Source organism: Stegodyphus dumicola, chromosome 2, assembly GCF_044657685.1.
Source record: "Stegodyphus dumicola isolate Sdum_Otavi_A_Nest chromosome 2, ASM4465768v1".
In the NCBI taxonomy this organism is placed as follows: Eukaryota; Metazoa; Arthropoda; class Arachnida; order Araneae; family Eresidae; genus Stegodyphus; species Stegodyphus dumicola.
In genome coordinates, this window is record NC_140769.1 from 102,662,477 (window position 1) to 102,685,741 (window position 23,265).

General features: G+C 32.4%; 1 protein-coding gene across 1 annotated transcript in view; it reads right to left on the reverse strand.

Annotated features, from left to right (window-relative positions):
- The window catches only part of LOC118194407 (protein O-mannosyl-transferase Tmtc3-like), a 384,082-nt gene that overhangs the window by 184,305 nt on the left and 176,512 nt on the right, over positions 1–23,265 (reverse strand). Inside the window, exons 2-4 of the mRNA XM_085810972.1 lie at positions 14,233–14,424; positions 4,472–4,608; positions 71–152 (exon numbers count right to left, since the gene is read on the reverse strand). Coding sequence (XP_085667098.1) covers positions 71–152; positions 4,472–4,608; positions 14,233–14,424 — 411 coding nt within the window. The remainder of the gene's footprint in view (positions 1–70; positions 153–4,471; positions 4,609–14,232; positions 14,425–23,265) is intronic.

Below are 23,265 nucleotides of genomic sequence, written 5' to 3' on the forward strand. Positions count from 1 at the left end.
CTGTCATTAAGTCTTTCCTTTCTTAGTGACAAGACATTAATTTAAAATAATATTATTGTAATATACCTACTGCTTCAGTGTGGATAGGATGAACTACAAAAAGTAAAGCTGCTAAAAATGCTGTTGTTTTCGGAACGAACATGGCGCATATTCTGAAAAAGAATAACAATTTTTTAAAAATATAATGTGTGCAAAGTGTTCATTATTTTCCAGATGATTTCATTCGAGTTGCATATGCTAATGACAACAATAGAATTCTATATTCTACTTAAGAATTCGAAACAGTTCAAAATGGGGGTAACAGAGTTTTAACTCCATAGAGAAAAATCAAATGCTTTTAAATATTTAACTCTCATTTACGTATCACGTTTTACAATTACGAGAAATAAAATATTAATTAAACTCTTATAAATAATACGCTCGTCATCTTGAAATCTAGAAACATACAAAGAAATGTTTTTATCCAAATGAGATTTTATTTAAAAATCATAAAGTGATTAATGAAACGAAAGGAGAAAACTTATTTATCACATATTTTAATGGGAACAAAAGAATAAATAATTTTCTGTACGAAATTTATATACAATTTTATATGAAGAATAACAAAAGCATACAATGCCTTTTGCAAATTTATAAAGATAACGATTTATACTTTTAACAACATAATTAAATTAATAGATTTCGTTATTTGGGCGACTACATTTTTATTATTTGTGATATAAAATTGTAGATGAATATTTTAAAGAGAATTTAAAATTGTACATCAATTTTGTAAATAAAAACATTTAATCTCTTGTTTACATTAAATTTCCTGATGAATTATTTTTTTTCTTTCAGTACATTAATTAATTTATAAGTTTTAAATTCAAAACATTTTATAAAAAAATTTATATTTTTTTATTTTCATTCTTTTAGTCTCAATAACAATGTGACATTGAGAATAAAAACAATACTTATTTATGAGTTAAATAAAAACCTTATTTTATAAAAGATTTTTAGTCTCAGTGACACGTTACCAATCAAATTATTGAATTGAAAAATATTTTTTGCAGCTATGAATAATCACTCCTATACTTCCAACAATTCTATGGCATCAAATGATCGAAAAAAACCGTGGAATTTTAAAAATTTATCTTAAAATCAGAAAGTAGAAAATACTGAGAGTTTTTAGTTAATATACAATTAAAAATATACATATAAATTTGATTTTACGAACATTGCTTCAGTGCATTGTTATCTCGTTCACAATGAGTGTGCGTATAAACTTTGAGCCCGACAACTTACCAGGAAACAGTTTAAAGTTCGATGGCAATGTTTTGAACATAGTGACAAATATAAGGAACGAGTTTAAAGCAAAAATTTAAAAAAAATTCAAGAAAGTCCTTAATTAATGCGCTTTATCGTGCTTGCTTTGGAAAGGTTTGACGTGTTTGTTTCATTAGTTTTGAAAATATCTAATTTACATAACAGATACATTTTTGGATGTTAGAATTTTAAAGCCCCATAAAAGAATATAATATTACGTATCACAATAAAAGTACGAAAATCAGCATTTAAAGCAAAGTTTAAAGCAAAGGAAAAAATTTAAAGCAAAGGAAAAAATAAAAAATGATATGGTATATTTCATAGGAAATAATTTGAATGCTTATCACTACTTAAACTCTGTTGCTTTCGAGATTAGTAAAAATTCTGTCTATAAAAAAAGGAGGGACCGAAATGGCATTTCCGAAATGGCAGAAGACTTTTACATTGAGCTCAGCTTTTTTTGTAATAAGGAAAGGAAATCAATCAATAAATTAATAAAATGGCCCACCAGTGGCCGAGCGGTAAAAGCCATTGAACACCGGTAGTTTGGTCCGGAGTTCGAATCCCAGCAGAGGGTTAGCTGTATGGGGGTTTTCGTGGTTTTTCCCATGTGGATACGAGCCAGCTTTCCTTAAAAAGACCTCCACGAGACATCCCTCCCTTTCCGTATAGTGTTTAGGGCGGAGCACGAAATAAAAAAATACTAATAAGCGCTAAGAATGCTTTGGAAAGACTAGAATTGTTTCTTTTGAGAAAATAAATTTTATCAAGCTTATCATAGGTTCTGTGTGCATTCAATGCGCTACTAACCCGTACGCAAGCAAGAGTATATTCATGAATATATAAAGAATTTAAAACTGTGTATGCATTTCTTCTAAGAGATCAACATATTTTATAAATTTAACTTTTCGGGAAAAAATTCTTCGCTGTTTCATTTCAACTGCAATACTTTTCCCAGCCAAATAACTCTAGGTTATTATGATAAACACTTTTTAGTAAGTGAGAAAATCCATTTTAAGTCAGAGTGTGCTCAAATCCCTAAGGCTTAATTATTTACAAGGAATAGTAATTTATGTAATGATATAAAATTATTATGTAGCCATTGCACGTCTTTTTTCATGTTATTTAATGACTTTTCGCCTAGTGTCAATCAATACTCTTCAACAATTAGATTACTAATATCTTTGTAGATGTTAAAATTACTGAATGAGTGTAAATATCAAGATACATGTACTTACTTAAAGGAACCTGAGAATTTGGATAAACTACAGCATAAATTTCAATTTTGAACTCAAATGTTTCTTAAAACAAAATTATGGTAAGCAATCAAATTAGGTAACATCATTCACTATACTGTTTTTCATTACTTTCCACGTAACAAAAGCTAAAACGATATTAACTCCATGAATATTTTTGTTATTTGTAAGTAGGGTAAATTGCATAAGTCGTACCCCCTAAGAGAAAACAGATATAAGTCGTGCGATCAATCAAAAAATAAAAATTGTGTGAAGTAAAAATATTTTGTTCTGTCATTGTTGATATAAATTACAATAAAATTTCATACAACCTACTCTCTTGTATAAAATTAATAAAACTTATGAACACGAACATAATACGACTTAGAGATTAGACAATCAGTATTCTAAGCTATACCACCTGCAGCTTAAGTCGTATTACCTTAAAAATTGGACAATTGTAATAAAACGTTCTTTATCTCGATTAATTTATTTATACAATTAATTAAAACAATGATTAGCGCATTAAGTCATGTACCCATACTTTGTATTTTAGGCACTGAGTAACATTCTCTTCGCAGTCTTCCTCACAATAGTTACAGGGACACGAACACGGTATGAAACAATATGGTTGACTACGGGGGAGTAACTCATTTTTCCGGAAGAGGCGCAGTTGGCGTGATATTACGCCTAATATTTAAAAGGTACGAATTAAGCGGTGGACGACTTGCGCAACCTTACCGTACTATAAAAATGAATGTAGAGCCTACCCAATTGGATACAAAGTAGGAACAATAGCAGTTGATCTGGAGTTTAGATACCAGCAACGGGCTGGCTGAATGGGCATTTTCGCTTTTCCCCAGCGTGAAACATGAATATGAACTATTTGCCCTTAGAGATTCCTTCATCCTTGATTCTAGCTTTCATACTGTTTGCCATTGTTGATTAAATAAGCATGCCAAATTACCTTAAAAGATTTGGGTGACTGCATTAATAAAAATACTATACATATTTTTTGATCAGAAACAAATTTTCTCATTCAAAATAATAATTTTCCATGTGTTTTTTGTTAATGGATATCTACTAAATACACAAATAAAACTCTAGGTCAGCATCAAATTCCAGAGATATATTAGCATATAAGACTTCGCTTAAGAATTGGACTTGAGACAAAAAAGCTTTCTTAGCTAATTCATATTCATTTTTATTAAAGCATCTCCTGAGCTTGAGCCGTTATTTCGACAGGTCATCATGATTAAGTTATTGAAATTTGGGCCTTATATGAAAATTACCAATTGGATTTGTAATCATTTGAGTGTCAGAAAAGGGTGCTCTAGAATTCAGTATTACCTAGATTTTATTTACGCTTTCTTAAAGGAGAATCGTTGGAGTATAATTGATTTCTGCAACAATCTTCGCATTTCCTCCTGTCAACTGTTACACTATTTAGAGAGCTTCATATCTAAACAGAAAATGGTCTGAATAATTTTCTGTCTAATTCTTAAATATAAACACTGTAAATCTAAAACGTTCAGATCCTCTGGATTAGTGTGCAGAGCTCAAGTCATGGGTTTTTACATATTCAGAGAATATGAGGGTGGCAGAAAGCAAAAGATAACTCTTAACACACTTATCAGTGTTCATATTCGATCCCTTTCTTTCTGCCAGACACTCACAAGCTATCAACTAAAGATTAATATAAATTAATAAAAAGAAAGAGGCCAATTTCTACCAGTCGTTTTGTTTTTAGCATATACTTCAGCTAGAACAACGCATAAAAGTTATCATATTTTAATGTTAGAAATGATTAAAAACTATTCAGAATTGAAAAAAGAGCACTAATAAAATTGTTAGTTTTATATATCTGTGTAATATGCTTTACATAGTCAAACACATTTTGAAAAACTTTATTTTAAAACAAAATAACTCACCTCATGTACAACAAGCATACGACACTGTGCAAAACAATATTTGTCAAATGGTATCCAAAGGGCTGTAACTTGTGGAAGTAGTAGTTAACACGATACGTAAGGACGCACAGTGGGCGATAAGATTTATGACTCTGCTCCTAAAAAGAGATTGTTTTTTATAAAGGTTGCTGTTTCAGAAGCAAACTATTATATACAAAAATGAAACAAATTTCATTTAAGGTATCCTACTACGTTCCAATCCTCAATTATGATGATAATTTTTAGAATTTTTTTTATTACTGTATTTTAAAGCTTATATTTTTAGCTTCTCAAAATTACTTCGGGTTTGTCTCTCCAGACTCTGAAACAGATTTATGGCTGTTTTTGTTTTACGCCGTGAGTCTGAAGTTGCTGTTGACCGTGAACCGGAAGTTGATGTTTAAAAGAGAGACAAATTACTCCAAAAAATTTTAAACTGAGAACGTTTTATCTGAACAGTTTTGGAGATGTTCAAAAGATGATTTTGAAACTTTCTATTTTTTATTAATTGCTCGAGAACAAGATTAATTTCGCAATTTTAGTTTCAGATTTGGCTACATTTTCTTTTCATTCTGTTTGTGTTTGCATTACATTTTAAAGCTATTTTCGGGAAAAAAATTGATTTTTTTCAACTGTTCTATTTCGAAAACAACTGCGACTTAATTGCATTACATTTTAAAGCTATTTTCGGGAAAAAAATTGATTTTTTTCAACTGTTCTATTTCGAAAACAACTGCGACTTAAAATATTACTATACTAATCTTATGAAACGTTCCACAAAAATTCCATAAAATAATGGGAATTAAACAGAAAACACTGGTTTATGTGATTATGGGAAAGCCTCGAGGGCTCTCTGCCTTAAGGGGAGGGATGCTTTCGTGGATGACTCAGTAAGGCAAACTGGCTTGTATACACGTTACACTTGGGAAAAACTACTAGAAACCCCGTGTAGCCAGCCCGTTCGCAAAATTCGAACCTCGTACAGCACTACAAGCGTTCAGCGACTTTACCGCTTGGCCGCTGGTGGGCTTAAATAGAATGAAAGCTTAGGTTGTGTAATATTTAAAATTTCTGCAGACATTTTTGTAAATGAAAAGAGAGAAATTTCTCGAAAATAGCTAGTGAATGTACTTCAAACAGGCATATTTAGTAGACATTTTAATTTGTCTCGTAGACTTTTGTCCATTTAATTCCTTATGCCTTAATAAATGTAAGTGAAAGAATAAAACTAAAATACTGATTAATATTTTAATAGGAATGTATCTAGTATTCTGAAATTTCAACATATTTTTAACCTAAAATACGAGAAAAAAAGAAAAAAGTGTGCTTTGAAAATATATTTATCACATATTTCTGTCATTTTAAGCAGCATTCTGTTGAATAACATCAGTAACGGAATTATTTGTATTATTACCCAAAACCTGTGAGTCAAACGTAGTCGGATACCTTAAAATGATGAAACTCTAATAAGGAAAACAATTTTTTTAATATCATGGTTGACGCAAGAAATTGTTACATTCTTTTAAATATGAATAACGTTTTGCTCACAGTCAGTCTTCTGAATTTGCTATTCAAGCTGTTCTACTTTTGTTTCACTCGTTCGCACCAAAATTACGCAAATAAGAGAATTAAATATAGTTACAGAAAGCTATAATACATTGATTGAATGATAGAGTTTTTATTTGATTAGCAAGGAAGTATTGGATAACGCATACTCCAGTCTGTTCATAGAACACTTTTAATTTAGTCGTTACTACTAATCTACGCAGAAGAATGCACCCTTCTGTCAAATACTTTTTATAGAACGGAATTAATAAGAATTCAGGAATGAGTGGCAGAAAAACTTAGAAGAAATTTTAGCGTTCCCTATGTGTACTCATGTTGTTATATTAGGAACATCTAGTTAACAAATGAAAAATTCATTCTTCGACTCGAGCGATTTTTTCTCTTTCTTTCAAGATTACAGTTGATTTTTCACATTTCCTGCTCTGACAATACTTAAATTTCAGTATAGTGGCTCCACGTTAAAATGTGGTGGAGGATAATTCGTCACGCTTGATTGGATCTCTTGCTTCTCCTGAAGGGCGCTTTAAGTGTCCGTAGGGGAATATAAGAATTCGCATCCTTCCATGTATGCCCTTGTCTTATATACATTTAGAATGGCTAGTTGGTTAGAGGAGTATTCATGTTTTAAGTCCTGGCTACTTTAAAATTGATTTCCACGCTTCCTACTCAAAAAATCACAGAATATAAACACGTTAACGTCAACGTTATTGTCATGTGAATTTAAATTACTCTGCATGGTATATGGGTTGCAATTCGGCAGAGCAGTAGCTATTTATCTGTTATTATTTAAATTTTTCTGGGTTAAGAGAGATTTATTAAATTTAATTATTTTGATTATCATTTGATAAATTTTTTCATTTGTAATTATTTAAATTTGATTTCCAGTTTAAATTTGAGTTTAAGCAAATGCTTAAGCAGCAGAAGGAATTGGGAATTTGACTAAGTGAATGTAGCTATACTTCATAAGGTAAATTAAATGCAGCATTAAATATAATACAGAGTTTCCCAAAATGTGTTACGCAAAACGCTCCAAAAGCAGTTAGTGTTTTGCCAAAAAAAATATGAAACTCAGTTTGATAGCTTACGTTACCTATAAAATACATGCAGAATTCATTTCTGTCAGTATATTATGTGCTCAGAAGTAAAAAAGTGTCTCTGAGTCCTTTCGATATTCTAAAAGAGCTAGTTTTCTTTGGACGTTTTAATTTTTATTTAATTTATTAATTTATTTTTATTTTATTTATTTATTTCAAAAATAGTACTTAAATATAAAATTTTTACTAATACTAACTAATAAGTGCAATATTTTCATCGTTAAATTATAATTATTTTAATAAATGACTATTCCAGTTTTCCGTTGAGATGAAAGTATAGGTTAGGTTAGACTGGGTTAGGAAAAAGTGCAGAGGCCACCTATTATTTACTCTCAGTAAGTAGCTAAAGACACCTTTTCCTATCTATCCATATTTACATCGCCTTCCTGGGGTCACGGTGCCGTTTTGTTTCCGATGTGCTACTGGTGTTTGCTGTAACTGATATCGCTGCCTAAATTACACATTAAGCATTGTATACCGCTATGGTTATAAGAGGAATACATTACACTGTTAAGTAATATGTTAGCTTGCTTGGACTGGTGGATCACAGAATTTAACTGTGTACGAAATAATTGCATTTTTATCACACCTGGCCATTCGTTGCTTAGATAAATAATAGATAGAGATTAGAGATACATAAACGTAGTCTCTTGCACTACTTGTGAGTTCTCTATATCCTCTTCATGTTCTTTATTGCTTTTCTGTGGAGTTGCACGGATGAATATTTCACCTGTGTTTAAATGCTTTTTTTTTCTTTCAAAATTTTCGCTGTTACTGAAGCACTTTGAGCTCTATAGCTCTTGATTTCTAGCACGTAGAAAATCAATATCCTTCGCAATTCTATTCCTTAAGTGCTTATTTTTAAGTGCATAACTTAGGAATGGAATCAATCCTCTTCTGAATGTGGCTTCTTGAGATGAAGTGAATCTGTTAAGAGACAGGAAAGAAGACAATATTCGGACCGACCTCTTTCTACACATGCACAAGAATCTTTTAAAGAGAGATTACTTGCACGTGGGAATGGGGCCGTGCCCCGGAATAAACCACACGATTTATCTAGTAACATGAGTCGGGGAGAAAATAACTTTAAGAGAGAGACGTTTAAATTTTTCCTGTATTAGCAGTCCCACTGTTGTTGCCATGATTTTTTTAGATGTATTTTGCAGTTTTAGTTTCAGGTGTGAAGCTGGATAGGAAATGCCATGTTTTCATGGCACTTATTCCTTGAGCTGCCTCTTTGGCTAATAAGTCAGCCTATTCATTTTCCTAAGATGGAGATACACCGGAAAAGTCAAATTTCACTCGTTATTTCTACCTGTAAAAAGCTTCTCTATTTTACGTGAAATCTGGTGCACGATGTTATATGAGCTAAAATTAAAATTAGTTCAAACATTTTCCTTGCTGGCATGCTTCCCATAAATGGTTGTTAGTTTTGCATCCGTTATCATTAACACAACAATCTACAAGCAAATTAGCTGTCAAACTTTAAAATAGCTCAAACTTACCCTTGTTAATACTTCCAACACTGATTGTTAATTTGATCTCCTTTTACGATTCAATAATGGCTATTATTACTTCAAATTAGCACCCAAAATTTAAACGTACTTCCTACCACGAGCATTACGAATTTTACTTGCCGATTAGCAACAATGCAGTTGTATTCATTCTTCTCGTTATAGCAGGGTTTCCCAAATGCCGGGTCGTGATCCGCCTAACTTAAGTGAAAAACCTCTGTCAATGTCAACCGCTTTTAAATACTAGATTAGTTCCTGATCAAGAGCCGAATTGGAGGAGAAAATCCGAAGTACTCGGATAACAACGAAAGAGTAAAATGAAGCTAACTTCTGGTTAGCCGAATGATATAATTTATTTAAAGTGTGTGGAAGGCAAACAGTTGAAGATTTAAGGTATAAAGTAGTGCTGAAGTTAGATGTGTTGCGTGTGACTAAGATGTCGAGGATTGGAATGTCTCAAGTTGAAAAGTGAACTGAATAGCGGGATCAATGGAATTTATTATTCAAAGTACTTTATCTGAATCTAGAAATTTTGTGTAATGGCCGGCACTTTATTTAATAGCCATCAGACTTGCACCATTACAAGGACCAAAAGTGGTAGCTATTTCATTATGGAAGCACCTAATAGGTGGCCACCGTAGCTTCCTATGAAGAGACGGACAGTTACAACTATGCCTTCTCCAGGAGTCGATCTCTGGCCCATCGCTACGGCAATCAGATTCTATAACCACTATACCGGCTGTGCGGCATAAAATGTTTTAAGCGTCCCAGTAAGCAAAGACACTTTTTAATGGCATGGCGCTTTATTTAATAGCCATTAGCCTTGCACCACTAGAAGGGCTGAACGTGGTGGCCATTTTATTACGGAGGCAACTAATAGGTGTCTACCGTTGCCTCCCATGAAAGGACAGACAATTAAAAGCATTTCTTCTTCGAGATTCGAGCCCGAGCCCATTGCTACAGCAGGTGGATCACTAACCACTATACTGGTTGGACGGCATTAATCGGAACTACAAAGGGAAGTTTAAAATTCCAGATATGTTGAGACGATGCTCCGGGAAAGTCCTCTCTTTCTTACGAGGAAATGTTGATTTTGCATTGGATCCCAATTATGTGGATCCCTCCCCTTAGGCACATAGCCCTCGAGGCTTTGCCGTAATCACATAAACCACATCAAGAAGGGCATAATGCTGAAGAACCAGACTCAGACCATCTAGCTACCATCAGTCCGAAAACAAGATACAGATATTTGTATTATTTAAAATAATATTTTCGGAAAATATTTCATGATGTATACTTAGCTGTCCTCTAAACGATCAATTGGGACAGCCATCAAACATTTATTATAAACAGCCATAAACAGGCTGGCTGCATGGGCGACTTGGAGTTTAACGGTAGTGATAACAAGAATCGAATAGACTGGTCTATAGTTCGCGTAGTAGAAACATCTCCCGAAAGAGACAACGAAGGTATATGTTGTTAAAGTGGAAACCGCAGCAGGTGAACTTGACCTGTGAAATGCATTTATTCCCTCGAAATTGATAGACCGAACGTTTTTAGTGAGTTAACAATGAATAGAAAGAATTTCCCCCTGTGACAACGAAAAAATTATCGAACTAAGGTATGGAGGCAAAATTGTGTTTTTAATTGATGTAAATTATTATTTCTTTTCAGTATTTTTGAAGTTTAATTATCTTAGCTGTAATAAGTTGAGATAAGATCCGGATTGGGAAAGATAATGTTTAAATGTATAATTCTATTTACTTAATCTATTTCGAAAGTATTACTTTAGTTCACTAATTAAGTAATTAACTTTCCCTCGTTAAAATTTTGTGTTTAGTTATATTTCCTTTTTCACGATGTAAAATCAAAAGTTGGAAGGAAATGTCGGTAACAAGACATTAACCTTGGAACTAAGAATAGATATTCAAGTTCGTAACTGTATATGCGTAATAAATGTTTGTGTTCCGTTTAGATGATAGAATTGAAAATAGACTTAGATAGAACATTATCACTTCCCATAATATTGATACTGTGCTCTTTTTTAACCAACTTTCTTTTTTTCTATTTTTCCTTTTTCTACTCATTTAAATTTTTCCTGTCTCTTTATTGACCAAAATTACTTTGTAACCTCTAACATTACAACATATTTTCATGTAGACTTATTTAAAGCAAAATAGCCTATTTCTTGTACTTTTTTATATCGGTTTGCCTTTGTCTCCATTTTAGTTCCACAGTGCAGATTTTTGGTTAAAAACGGGATTTTAAAAGAAAGAGGAGCAGGCACCTCTTCAGATAGTCTGCGATTAGGGACCAATGTGCAGTTCCATCCAAAAAGCAAGGTCAAAACAAAAAAAACTCGCCAAAATGAAAATATGACGAGCTTAATTTAAATTGCCCACCAGGGGCCGAGAGGTAAAAGCCGCTGAACACTGGTAGTTTGGTCCGGGGTTCGAACAGGCTGGCTGCATGGGCAATTTCGTGGTTTTCCCCATGTGTAACGTGGATACGAGCCAGTTTCTCTTAAAAAGACCTCCACGGCGCATCCCTCACTTTCCGTGTAGTGCCTAAGGGCGGAGCACGTAATAAACAAAAAAAAATCATTTAAATTGCATCTTAAAATGTACACATTTAAACTGCCTCTTTACATGTAAAACACAAGGAAATTAAATAAGAATTCCCTTCGAAGCGATGTATGTTGCATATAAAAAATTTCTAGCGTGCATTTCTTTGGCTCCAACTAGAACTTCTAGAACTTCGTAGGCATTTCGAAAGGAAGCACTGTGATTACAGTGAAAAATTGGTATGCGTGTTATCGCAACCACTTTAGTAAAAGTGGACAAAGTTTTAGAATATGCCAAACTCTGGGAATCCTGCTCATAATAATTTTCAATAAAGAAACGCCACCATTTTCTTATGCCCATGACGAACCATGACATTTTTTGTCTTAAACTTAATTTTAAAATAGTCGCTTGTGGAATTTGCCAGCAATGAAAGAAACTTCGGTAAAATTCTGAAAAAATATAGATTCCTTCCACTCAAAAATCAGCTGATGTGATTTTTTGAAGTTTCTTACCTTCAGAATTGTTGGAAATAGCCTTTTGGTGCAATAGTTCAAATCGGTTAAGAATGTCTAAACAACAATGGCCAAAATTTAAAGATCAAGATAATACTGATGAGAAGATAAATGAAGAAAGAAGACCAAAATGTAAGATATAAATTTATTGCACTAGTAAAGATTATGCCATAAGTCGTCTTTTGGATTTAACTAAATGTAGTTTTATAAATAAAACTAGAGCATGGATAAAGAGATTTATTCGTAATGCCAGCCTGAAAAAGGAAGGTAATCATAAATCAGCTTCAAATGCTGTTGATAATGATGAAGCCCAGAACTACAGGCATAAGAGAAATTAAGCAGAATAATTTCCTAAAGAAGTCTGGCTCTTGAAAATGAGATAATTGATTCCTAGTGAATCAAAAATTAAAGACAAAACCTATTTGTTGATAGTAAAAGAATACTCCATGTAGGAAGGAAACTACAAAGTTTAGATCTATGCTTTTATAAAAAGTAGACGATAGTTTGACCCAAGAAATACTGGTTCACTGAATTGATCGTGAGAAATGCCCCCGAGAAGGTATTTCATTTTGGAATTGCTGACACTCAAACTCAAATTCGACGCAAATTTTAGATCATTAAAGGCAGACAGTTAGTTCATCCAATCTGCTCTTAATAAATGTGTAATTTGTAAACACTTCAATTCACATTCTTGAGCTCAACTAATAGCTTCCCTTCCTGATTTTCGAATTAAGCAATCCAAAACATTTTCTGCTTTTGATCTGGACACTGCTGGATCGGTGTATATAAAACACAAAGAAATTAAATATTTTTCTGTGTACCTGTACTGTTAAAAGGGTGATGCACTTTTATTTTGTCAGCAATCTATCAACTGAAACATTTCTTTAGACACTCAGAGTATTGGTCGCAAGAAAAGGTTTATGCTCAGTAATCATCACAGATAATGTGCAAACGCTCAGGCGAGCTGAAATCGATTTCAGAAACATGTGGAAAAATCAACCACACAAGATGTTAAGAATTTTTATGCCTCGCAATGGAATCAAGTGGAGATACGTTATTGAAAAAGCAGCATGATGGGACGGGTTTTAGGAAAGATGTATACGATGTTTCAAAACTGCTTTTAAGAAGGGTTTTAGGCAAAACTTCTTTCATCTGCGAAAATTTAGACATTGCTCTAGACACCGAAGCTGTTCTAAATTCAAGAATCATGACTTTTATGCAGGTAGATACGCAGATACTAGGGAACCTTACCCATTGACTATAGGTCACTTAATATAAGGCTACAGATCTCTAAATGTATCTGCAATTAAATTCTCCTGAGAAGTCCGTAAAACTGCCAGGAAGACATCAGTGAAAAAATTCAGAGACTCTTTCAAATAGAATATTTGTTAAATTTTGAAGCAGCAAATAACATTAATTTCCTTAACAAATCTGACAAATTCAAAACTGGTGACACTGCAACTATGCAAGATGCCAAACAACCGCGACACGTTAATAAACTTAGCAGAATTCTTGAAACACTTCTTGGTGGAAGTTAGTCTCATAAGGTCTTTACTCTATAAAAACTGAGCAAGTGGTATTTAAAAGATTAGTGCAAATTTTGTACAACCTAAAATCCAAAAGTGATATAGTTGTTGTTTGGTTTAGCTGTTATTTGATTTTGTTTTTTCTTTTCAGATATCGTATATAAGAACTTTTCAATGTACATGGGAGCTTAGTTAATGTTTGGTAAATAAATATCATCATTGAGTATTAATTTCTAAGTAACATATATTTTTCACATTAGTGTTTGTTAAATAATCTTTAGTTTTAATATCGTATTATATTTCTTCCGTTGTTTTAGATTTTAACATTAAATAATGTAATGTGTTTAATGATTTATAATGCATTTCAGAATTATTAGACGTATTATTGTTATCGAACTTAATATTTGAATTATCATTGAAGTAATTATTATAATTTTGTTGTAATACTTAAATTTTACTAAGCAACATTCTTGCTAACATTTGAACCCTCTGATGAATAAAGTATCAATTGGGATGGCAGGGGAACGTGTGGAATATTTGAAATTTATAGTGGCGCTCGAAGCGAGCCAAATATTATAGCAATTTTTCTTGTTTGCTAAAAAGACTTTTTCACGGCAGACGTAATCTTTGTGTAATTTGAATACCGTATGCATCTTATTTTTCGCACATAAAATTATTCATGATAATATATTTAATCTTATAATTTGAAAGATTGTATATATTGCACATAATTGCATACATACACCCTTTTACCTGATGTTATTTATTTAAACATTATGTAAAAGTATTTCTATAAATTGTGTTTAACAATAAAAACAGCAGAAAATAAACAGTTTAAAAATATTCGGCGTTTAAATTATATTACAATCTAAAAAATTTTTATATGCTATTTTTATAGGAGTAGTAGTTTCGTTTGTATGAACAACGCTCCACTGTACGTAGGTAACCAAAAGATAAGACAACTTACTTTTCGTATAGGAGTTCCCCAAAAGTCATTACAAAAGATGTTAAGGAAAGGTGTTGTTGGTCTCAGATCTTTATTATCTCGAATGGCAGACATGTCATCGAAAACGAAACCACAGTTCAGGGCATTTTTGTAGCAGAAATATGCTGCGGTTCCTACCAAGAGATAACAGCAGAATGTGGTGCTTCTTGTTCCCTGCATAGCGAAAAAAAAGTACAGTATTATATCACATTACACAGGAGAATTTTTAAAACACATCTGTTGAACTATAAAAACAAGCAAACTGTTTTTCCTATCTAGTTTTGAAATATTTTGAAAAGAAAATTATTAACAGTCAACCGGTAACAACTATAACAACTAATTTTCGAAACAATGTAAAATTTTAGAGAATTTTCTATGGTGATCAAGCTTTTATTTCGTAATATTTTGTTAATTTAAACAGTGCACTTATAAGCACTTACTACTACATTTAAATACAGTGCAACGAAATTTATATTTGTTAAGTTACTATCGAACTGAAGTGATTTTGCAAACTTATCTATGATATTGATCTAAACTTTGAAATACTCTTTTTATTAGTTTTCATTTAATAGCCAGATTGTAAATGCAGATTGGTAATTATTGTATAACTGGAAACCAGTTCCGTTCATATAAAAATGCAATCTGGACACAAGAAAACTTCCTTGTACGACCTATTAAATTATATATATATATATTTGCTGGTTTGACCTATTAAATTATATATATATATATTATATATATATATATTCGCTTTCATTCAAACTTATTTCCTCGAATTCCATTAGAGATATATTTCTTATTCAATTAATTCAGTTCTTACTTCGCGGCAAGGCAAAAATACGTGAAAATTCAAGAATCATGACTTTTATGCAGGTAGTTACGCAGATACTTGGGAACCTTACCCATTGACTATAGGTTACTTAATATCAGGCACAGATACAAACATCTTTATTAAAAATTGTAAAATACAGAAAAACATAAAACACCAAATACAGTTCAAAGTGTTAAAAAATAATTACAACTCAAATTACAGTTCAAAAGGTTTTCCAAATTCAGTTCGAAGAGATTTACAATTAAAATTACATTTTCTACGCAAAAACAAACAATTCGCCTAGCAGGCAAGAAGGCAGATTTTTCGGTGCACAAAACGAAAAGTCTATTTTTGGTTCCACTAGGCAAAAAGACACTGATGGTGCAGAAACTGACTTAATTCACCATTCTACGTATGTACACATAGACCTCGCGGAAAAAATCTCTTCTTAATCCATTTTACAATCAATTTTGAGAAAAAGGAGTCCTCTATTCTGCTTCTACTCGTACGTACCATCTCGTACGTACGAGTATCACGCAAAAACATCGCTCAAATGGATTCAAGAGCGGTCAAAATGGATATTTCGTTGAAATGATTACCGAAAGTTTTCGTTATAACAGTACTTGCATTACTTCGTACAAGGAAGTAAAAATTATTTGCAAAGGGAAAAACTGTTACTTTTTATTAACGTCTTTTTATATTTATCACTGTATGTGTTGACAGAGGGCTACACGTATCTTGAAAATCTTTGCAGAGAAGTAATAATCCAGACACGTACTAAATGAACCTTTCTCATATCAAAATTTCAGTACTTTTCGCCCCTTTCTTCTGAGTTTATTAATTTTTCATAAAATTCTTCTTTATTTATAGCTTCGAGCTTTCATCTATAATATTGCCACGTTTAAAGATATCCCGCAACAACACCAACTCAGAAATACTTTTTTACTTTCAATTTCGTCCTTTAAATCTCTGAATCAGTTTCTGATCTTGCACAATTCTATTACAATTTTATATGTTGAACTATATCATATACTACAACATTATCCTTCTAGATCAGCAAAGTGTCAAACATGTCAGTGAGCGTGAAATATATGATAAGCACATCGAAATTTTAAGAATTCACGAATTATTGATGTTGCGTTTCGCTGAAACTATAAGCTTTCTTGAAACCAAACGCTTTGATATTTGACACAGGTGAGATTATATATAAATACGAAATGCAATATCAGTATATGCAGTTTTGTACGATATTATGTACGATGTCAGCTCCAATATAAGACAGCCTTAGGAGTCTGAATTTTGAAGATATTTTAACAAAAATAATGTCTTGTACATAAAACAGCCGCATATGTATACGTTTAGTATGCAGAAAGTGTTCTATAAGAAAATTATGTTATTGTCTAAATACTCTGGCGTGGAAAATTAAACGAATGACTACAATACCTCATAAAGTTGAGTGATTTTGCAGTATGAAACTTGCACAAGATTTTTATTTTATCATGCATAACATATCTGCAAAATTTAGAATTGTCTACTTCTGCAAAAAAATAAATTTAAATAAGAACATAGGAAATAGGATAAAAAGTGGGATAGTAAATCGTGGGTGTTAAAAGCTTTTAGAGATATGAAGGAAACATTAATGTGCTGTGCAATAATTCCTGACGGAAATGGAAGCTTTATAGCTATTTTTTACACGCATTACATCAGAATCTACTTATCTAACATGCCGATGTTCTATATCAGACTGCAGTGAAGAAAAAAAGGTATTTGAGCAATACAAATGTATGCAATAATTTTACTGAAAATAATGTAAATTAAATTAAATCCTTACATAAAAACTAGTTCTCATAACTTACATAATAAGTAAAAAAAGGAATATTTGTTATCACTCATAAGGTATAAATAACAAGATATGCTATTATTCAAAGGGAAAAAAATTTGTACTAAATAATTATAACTTAAAAATTAAACAAAACCAATACTAAAAATAAAATTTATATTTCGTAAAATGTCCACTAATGTCCACAACAGCCTGCAGTCTTCTTGGCATTGATTCTACTAACGTTTTGGTTAGATCTGGCGATATATTTTTCCATGTTTTCAAAAGAATACCTTTGAATTAATTTTTTATTTGAAAATTTACGTTTTCTAGCTTCTTGATCCACAAAATATCATAAATTCTCAATCGCACTGAGATCAGGTGATTGGGGTGGAGTTTTCAGTCTCTGGGTAAATTTGTATGAGAGAAATTCGTGTGTAACCCCGTAGAGACATTAGGTTTTTTTGGAAGCAGGTGAGAGAAAAATGAGCAATGCCCTCGCCGGAACTCGACCCACGGACCTCTTGAATTCGCATCGAACCACTACACCACGAAGGCATGCTAAGAAGGCGGGAGAAAAACTTATATACTTCCACTTTCAAACGGCGAAGGGACCCAATCTTCAAATCCTGGTGGTGAAGGATAATCATTCACCACCTTTTAGTTCGGGCGCCACTGTAACCAGGGCCTCTCGACTTCGCGTCGAGCGTGCTGACCACTACCACCACGAAGGCATGCTAAGAATGCGGGAGAAATACCTTATAACCCTACCTGTATGTTTAGGGCCACTGTCTTTTTCGAAGAAGTCAACCTTAATACGCAATTTTGACATGCTTTCAAATAAATTATCTTGCAATATCTCTACGTATTTTGTCGCATTCAAAATTCCCTCAGTTTTAGTCATATTTCCAGTTCCATTCCAGGTCATACTATCCCACACTATAACGCTCCTAAAATCATGCATTACACTTTGGCATACATTTTTAGGATTTAGAGCCGTTTTATTTTTTCTCCAAACAGTTTTGTTGCCATCGGATTCAAACAAGCAAAATTTACTTTTGGTCAGTGAAAATAGTCTTTTTTCAAAATGCTAAAGGCTTGTTTATATATTCTTTTGCAAAATAAATCCTTTTCTTACGATTAGTTTCACTTATATACGGTTTTTTCTTGTACTACTGGCTTTGTATCTAAATTCGTGTAGGTAATTTCTTACTGCTCGAGGTGTAACACAAACACCTGAACAAGATACGAGGTCAATGGATATTTCTACACTACCAATATTTTTTTTACTGCTCTTTCAATCATTCTGCGTTTTCTTGCTGCAAGAACTTTTGGCCGCCCTGTCCTCTTTCTATATTCGATAATATCATTTGATTTATGTTTACTCATCGCATAACAAACAGATGATAAATTAAATTTTAAAATTATGTTATTTCACGATAGATGAATCCATTATTTCTTAAATTTACAGTTCTATTACGCATTACGAAAGTCAACTCATTCTGTTTTCCACATATTTCAGAATAATAAATTTGTAATAAAGAAATGGAATTGTAAATGATAAAAATAATAGAAGTTCTAAAACAAACTGCGTTTCTTTCCTTTTCCCTTTCAACATTTGAAGTCAAGTTGCAACTTATTTTCATTAGTTGTTCACATACTTTTCCCCCTTGGAAATTTGCATAATTTTGTTTTTCGGCGTGGTGACAAGATTACTTGACAGATATTTGCTATTTATTACATAAGCTAATTTGAACTAGTTACTATGTAAGAATTTTGTTTAATTTGCTGCATAAATTTTTATTGATCAAATACTACTTCCCTCCACTGTGTTTAAGCAATCGTCGCTGCGGTACCCTACCAATCATTACCACCATCAGCTATTATGCGAAAGGTATTGTAACTGTTTTGAATATCAGGATAACTGTGTGTCAAAACCGAAAACTCCCATACCATACTTCAAGGAGAAAAAAGAAGAGGTTCGTGGCAGTATTAGAGGCAATTATTTTCAGTGCAGATAAAGAAAGTTTAATCTTAACTCATGAACATACCCGCTTCAAAAGAATTTACCGTCGATAATTAAATTCCTAAAATCTTAACTCACGAACTTAACACATTTTAAGTTAATTTACCGTCGATATTGAAATTCAATTTTCAAAGAAACAACACTCGAAAAGGAGAAGAAACAACACTCGAAGGGAGAAAGAAAAAGTTTTCGTAGGATAGGCCAAAAAGGAATTTACGCCAAATCTTAAAAACTGAAGTAAAGTTTAAATTTATGTGAACTGCAGTGTTGAATTTAAATATTATAAAATTTGCATCTAACTCATCCATTCTGAATTTTAAGAAAAAACATGAATAATTTATTATTAATCCCGTCTTTACTTTCGAAATACTACAAAAATGATTCACAAAGAATAAGAAAGAGGAAAAATGTTACTTTGGCGCAGAAAATATGAACCTTTTATCCAAGTGCAATTAAGATATACGACAACAATTTTTAAACGCCTTAAACAATATTCAAATCATTAGTATAAATCATGGCTGAGCAGTAGTTTTAATAGAATGGTATATTTTAGAAATGCATATTTTGGCAGGTACTGCTGGACTGACAAGGCACAGTGGGATGCCTACAGTAATAATAAAACTAAATATTAAATTTTAAAAATGTATAATTATATAAAAACAGATTTAATTTATGTATGCTGAAAATGTTGAAACGTTCTGACAATTTGGTTTGGGTTTTTGTTTAGTTTATTATGGCAAAGCTTTCTAGAGCTATCTATCTATGGAAAACTATGCCTTCTTGGCGATCTTTCGAAGGGAAAATGTCTCGTATATACGTTAGGCATGGGGAAAACCATGAAAATGTCCATACAGACAGCCTGTTTGACGAAAGTCAAACCCAATTCAGAACTATCAGTGTTAAACTAGTGTTAAGCAGTGAAATACCAGTGTTCAGTGATTTCGGGCCTTTGTTTTCGATATTATAAAAACGTTTATTAAAATATGTTCCTATGGCACAGTGAACGTTAAGGGTATGAAGTTTATGAGCAACCGTACTGCTTTTCCCGCTGTGAGCTACCAAAAGAAATCAGGATAGATATAAGGAATTTTGATCAAATTTACATTTGTTTATTGCCTACTAGCGGAAGTACCCGATGGCAGTTAAGTCAGATTGAGAGTAATGCACATAACCAACAAAGAGAATGACACCGCCGTAATCCTTCTCTAATAACGATGCAAAAAATACGATTCAGTACATTTTTCAGTCTTATGCGATATGGAACCCGCGTAAAAAATTTCGATAGAAAAATAAATTAATTCTCTCTCATTATATCAGCAACAATGGCACGCAGTTTTTAATGATTTTCGTCTTTCTAATCAAATGGTCGTAAAAGCTCAAGTTCCATATAATATTTCACTTATATTCAATTTTATTTAATTAAATGTGGCAATAATTAATCTGAAATCAATAGCGTGAACAAACATACACAAAAACAGACATTCTTCATAGATTTTGTAAAACTTACAAATTTTTTTATTAACAAACTCTTCTACGATTTGAAAGCGAGCAGTAGCAACACTTTTTGAAATAAAGCATTTTTATATCCAACGCGCGAGACTGTTGCCACTCGGAAAAATGAGTGCGAAAATTAGTGTTTTCTGAGTTTTTAATTAATATCTCCATTGATTAAAGTCGTACGCAGTCGAAATGGCCTCCCACAAATTTTCGGAATCGGGAATAATGTATTTAATGTTTGGCAATGCTATTTTTATTTCATCGTAAAACTTAGAAATGTTTTATTAACAAATTCTACAATTTGAAAGCGAGCAGTGGCAATAATTTTCGAAATAAAGTAGATTTTCATCTCCAGCTGGCGAGACTGTTGCCACTCGGAAAACTGAGGGAGAAAATTATCGTTTTTCCGAGTTTTTAATTAATATCTCTGATTTTAGCTACATTTTTTTTTTGGAATCAAGTGGACATCGACTTTCTCCAGGACTTGGAAAAAATTGTAGAAAGTATGGTGACGATCGCTATAGTAGTGACTGAGTTATTAGAGGACAAACACACATACTTTCTTCTTTATATATGTACGAGGTACAATAGATAAATGAAACATTTCTAGCAAATATTAAATAAATTTTAAGAAAACTGTGCATAAGAAAAAGAAACTGAAATTGAATTTTACAGAATAAAAAAATCGAATGGTCGTTAGTAATAAATTAGCTATGTAACAACAGGTTATTCATCCAACTAATTAACTTTAATGAGGAAGATGGCACTGTTTTTAGTCATCAACAAGTTTTTGATGTCGGTAGATTAGATAGCAGCTGCCATTCGAATATACCTCTTCAAATGTTCATAAGTTCATCAGTATTGTTTCTGTACTTCATAAAATATTTCTCCCGCCTTCCTAGCGTACCTTCGTGGTGTGGTGGTCTGCACGCTGGGCGGTATTCCAGAAGTCCGTGGTTTGATTCCAGGCGAAGGCGATTGCTGACTTTTCATCTCCTTTGCTCCTTTTTCTTCTTCCTCTGCACCTAATGTCTCTACAACTTGATTTTATAAATTTTATATTGGATATTGAAACTTCACACAGATATTTACAGCTGAACGTTGGCTTCCCTTTTAGACCACCTGGACTAAAATTGGCCATTTTTATTTAGGAACAAGAGGCCAAATAGTTCCAAAGCTTGAAGAAAGAGCTTTTAAAGATAAATCATTTTGAAAATCAATCACTCAATCAAATCAATTACGCTGTATTGTTGTTGTACCTCTCACAAACAGCGAGAATAAGTCTGGCAACAGCTGCAGGAAGAAAAACTTGGCAGTGATGGAATGGCAACAGCGGATGATATTCTATAGATTTTAATTTTGATTTTGAGTCGATTTTTTTTTTCGTCTTTTGCGATACTATTGCGTTATAACATTTGAGTTTTGAGTGAATGAAATGGAATCCGCTGTCCCGCTGCGGATATTAGTAAAATATATTTAGAAAATTAGCTGCGTTGGAAAGGATGAAACCTTGTGTTTGAATTTGCGGTATTTTTCCTCCTAAAGTTGCGTCGAGTTCAGAATATTGTTACGAATTTGGTATTTAAAAAGCTAATGCTAGTTCAATTATAAATTAAATGGTTTTATTTCTCGCGCAGTGCAGCGCGTGACGAATATTAAAAGAAAGCTAAGCCGGAAAATTAAAATTCAAGAGCGCGTGCATTAAATAAATAAATATCTCTTTTTGATTTCGAGAAAGTGCTAGAAAATTCTAGCGCGTGATTTTAAAATCTTATAAAAGGAAGAAAACATCTCAGTTCGTAGTAGTTGCTGCTTAGTTTGTTGTTGTTTAGAAAACTGCTCTTGTTGATTGTAGCGAATTCGCGGATTAGCGTTCTTTAGCTGTTTTGAATTACGTTCTTTTGGACATTTGAGTAGTTAAAAGATAACTACTGTGAGATATTGTAATACTGCATGATAAATTGAGAAAATTTAATTTGTTGTGATAATAATAAATTTTTGTTCATTTTTCCTCGGACTTGTGCATTCATTTCATAACGAACCCGTATGCACGCAACAATATTATGCCAGACTTATTCACGCTGGTGCAGATAAGTTCAAATTTTGTTTATTGTGTTTATAGTGTATAACTTGCAAATATATGAATAGAATTCTATAAAATAAACATTTAAAATTCAGGAATGGTGTTTAAAAATTTTAGATGTAGAGTATTCACATTGCTATGTCGGAGCCAGTGGCAGTCAGGTGTAAAGTAAAATTGTTTTTGCTCCACGACATAACAAAATGGCGAGCCAGTCAGGATTACGACCCTGATTCGAATGTGTTGGGATTATTATATTAATATAGTTGAGAAAGTATTGTGTTTGCTATATTATATTATTGTAGAAGTAAATATTAATTAAAGTGTTACTTGGAAACGTAATGCGTTTTATCGTCTGCAATGTTGAATTTCGTATTTGTATTCGAATTAGTTTCAATTTTCAATCGAAATGCTATGCGTTAAATCGTCTGCAATGTAAACGTAGAAAAGGTTATGCGTTAAATCTTCTGCTGTGATATTCAAAATAATTTTGTTTTGCTGTATTATGAATGTTAGGAGATATTGTTATTCATTTTTATTATATTGAGTTATATTTTTGGAATTGCTGAGTAAGACGTTTTTGAGGATTTGTCGGATTGATGATAACATTACAGATTTTGAGTTTTAAGTGGGTCTGCATTTAAAGATAAAATGTATGTTGATATGTTGAAGAAAAGGCGTACATCGGCACGCAGTGCCTTTACTAGAACGGCTAAGATTATAAAAACCGGACTTTGTAAAGATGTTCAAGCGGATAGAGATGTATTGAAAGACAAAATTTT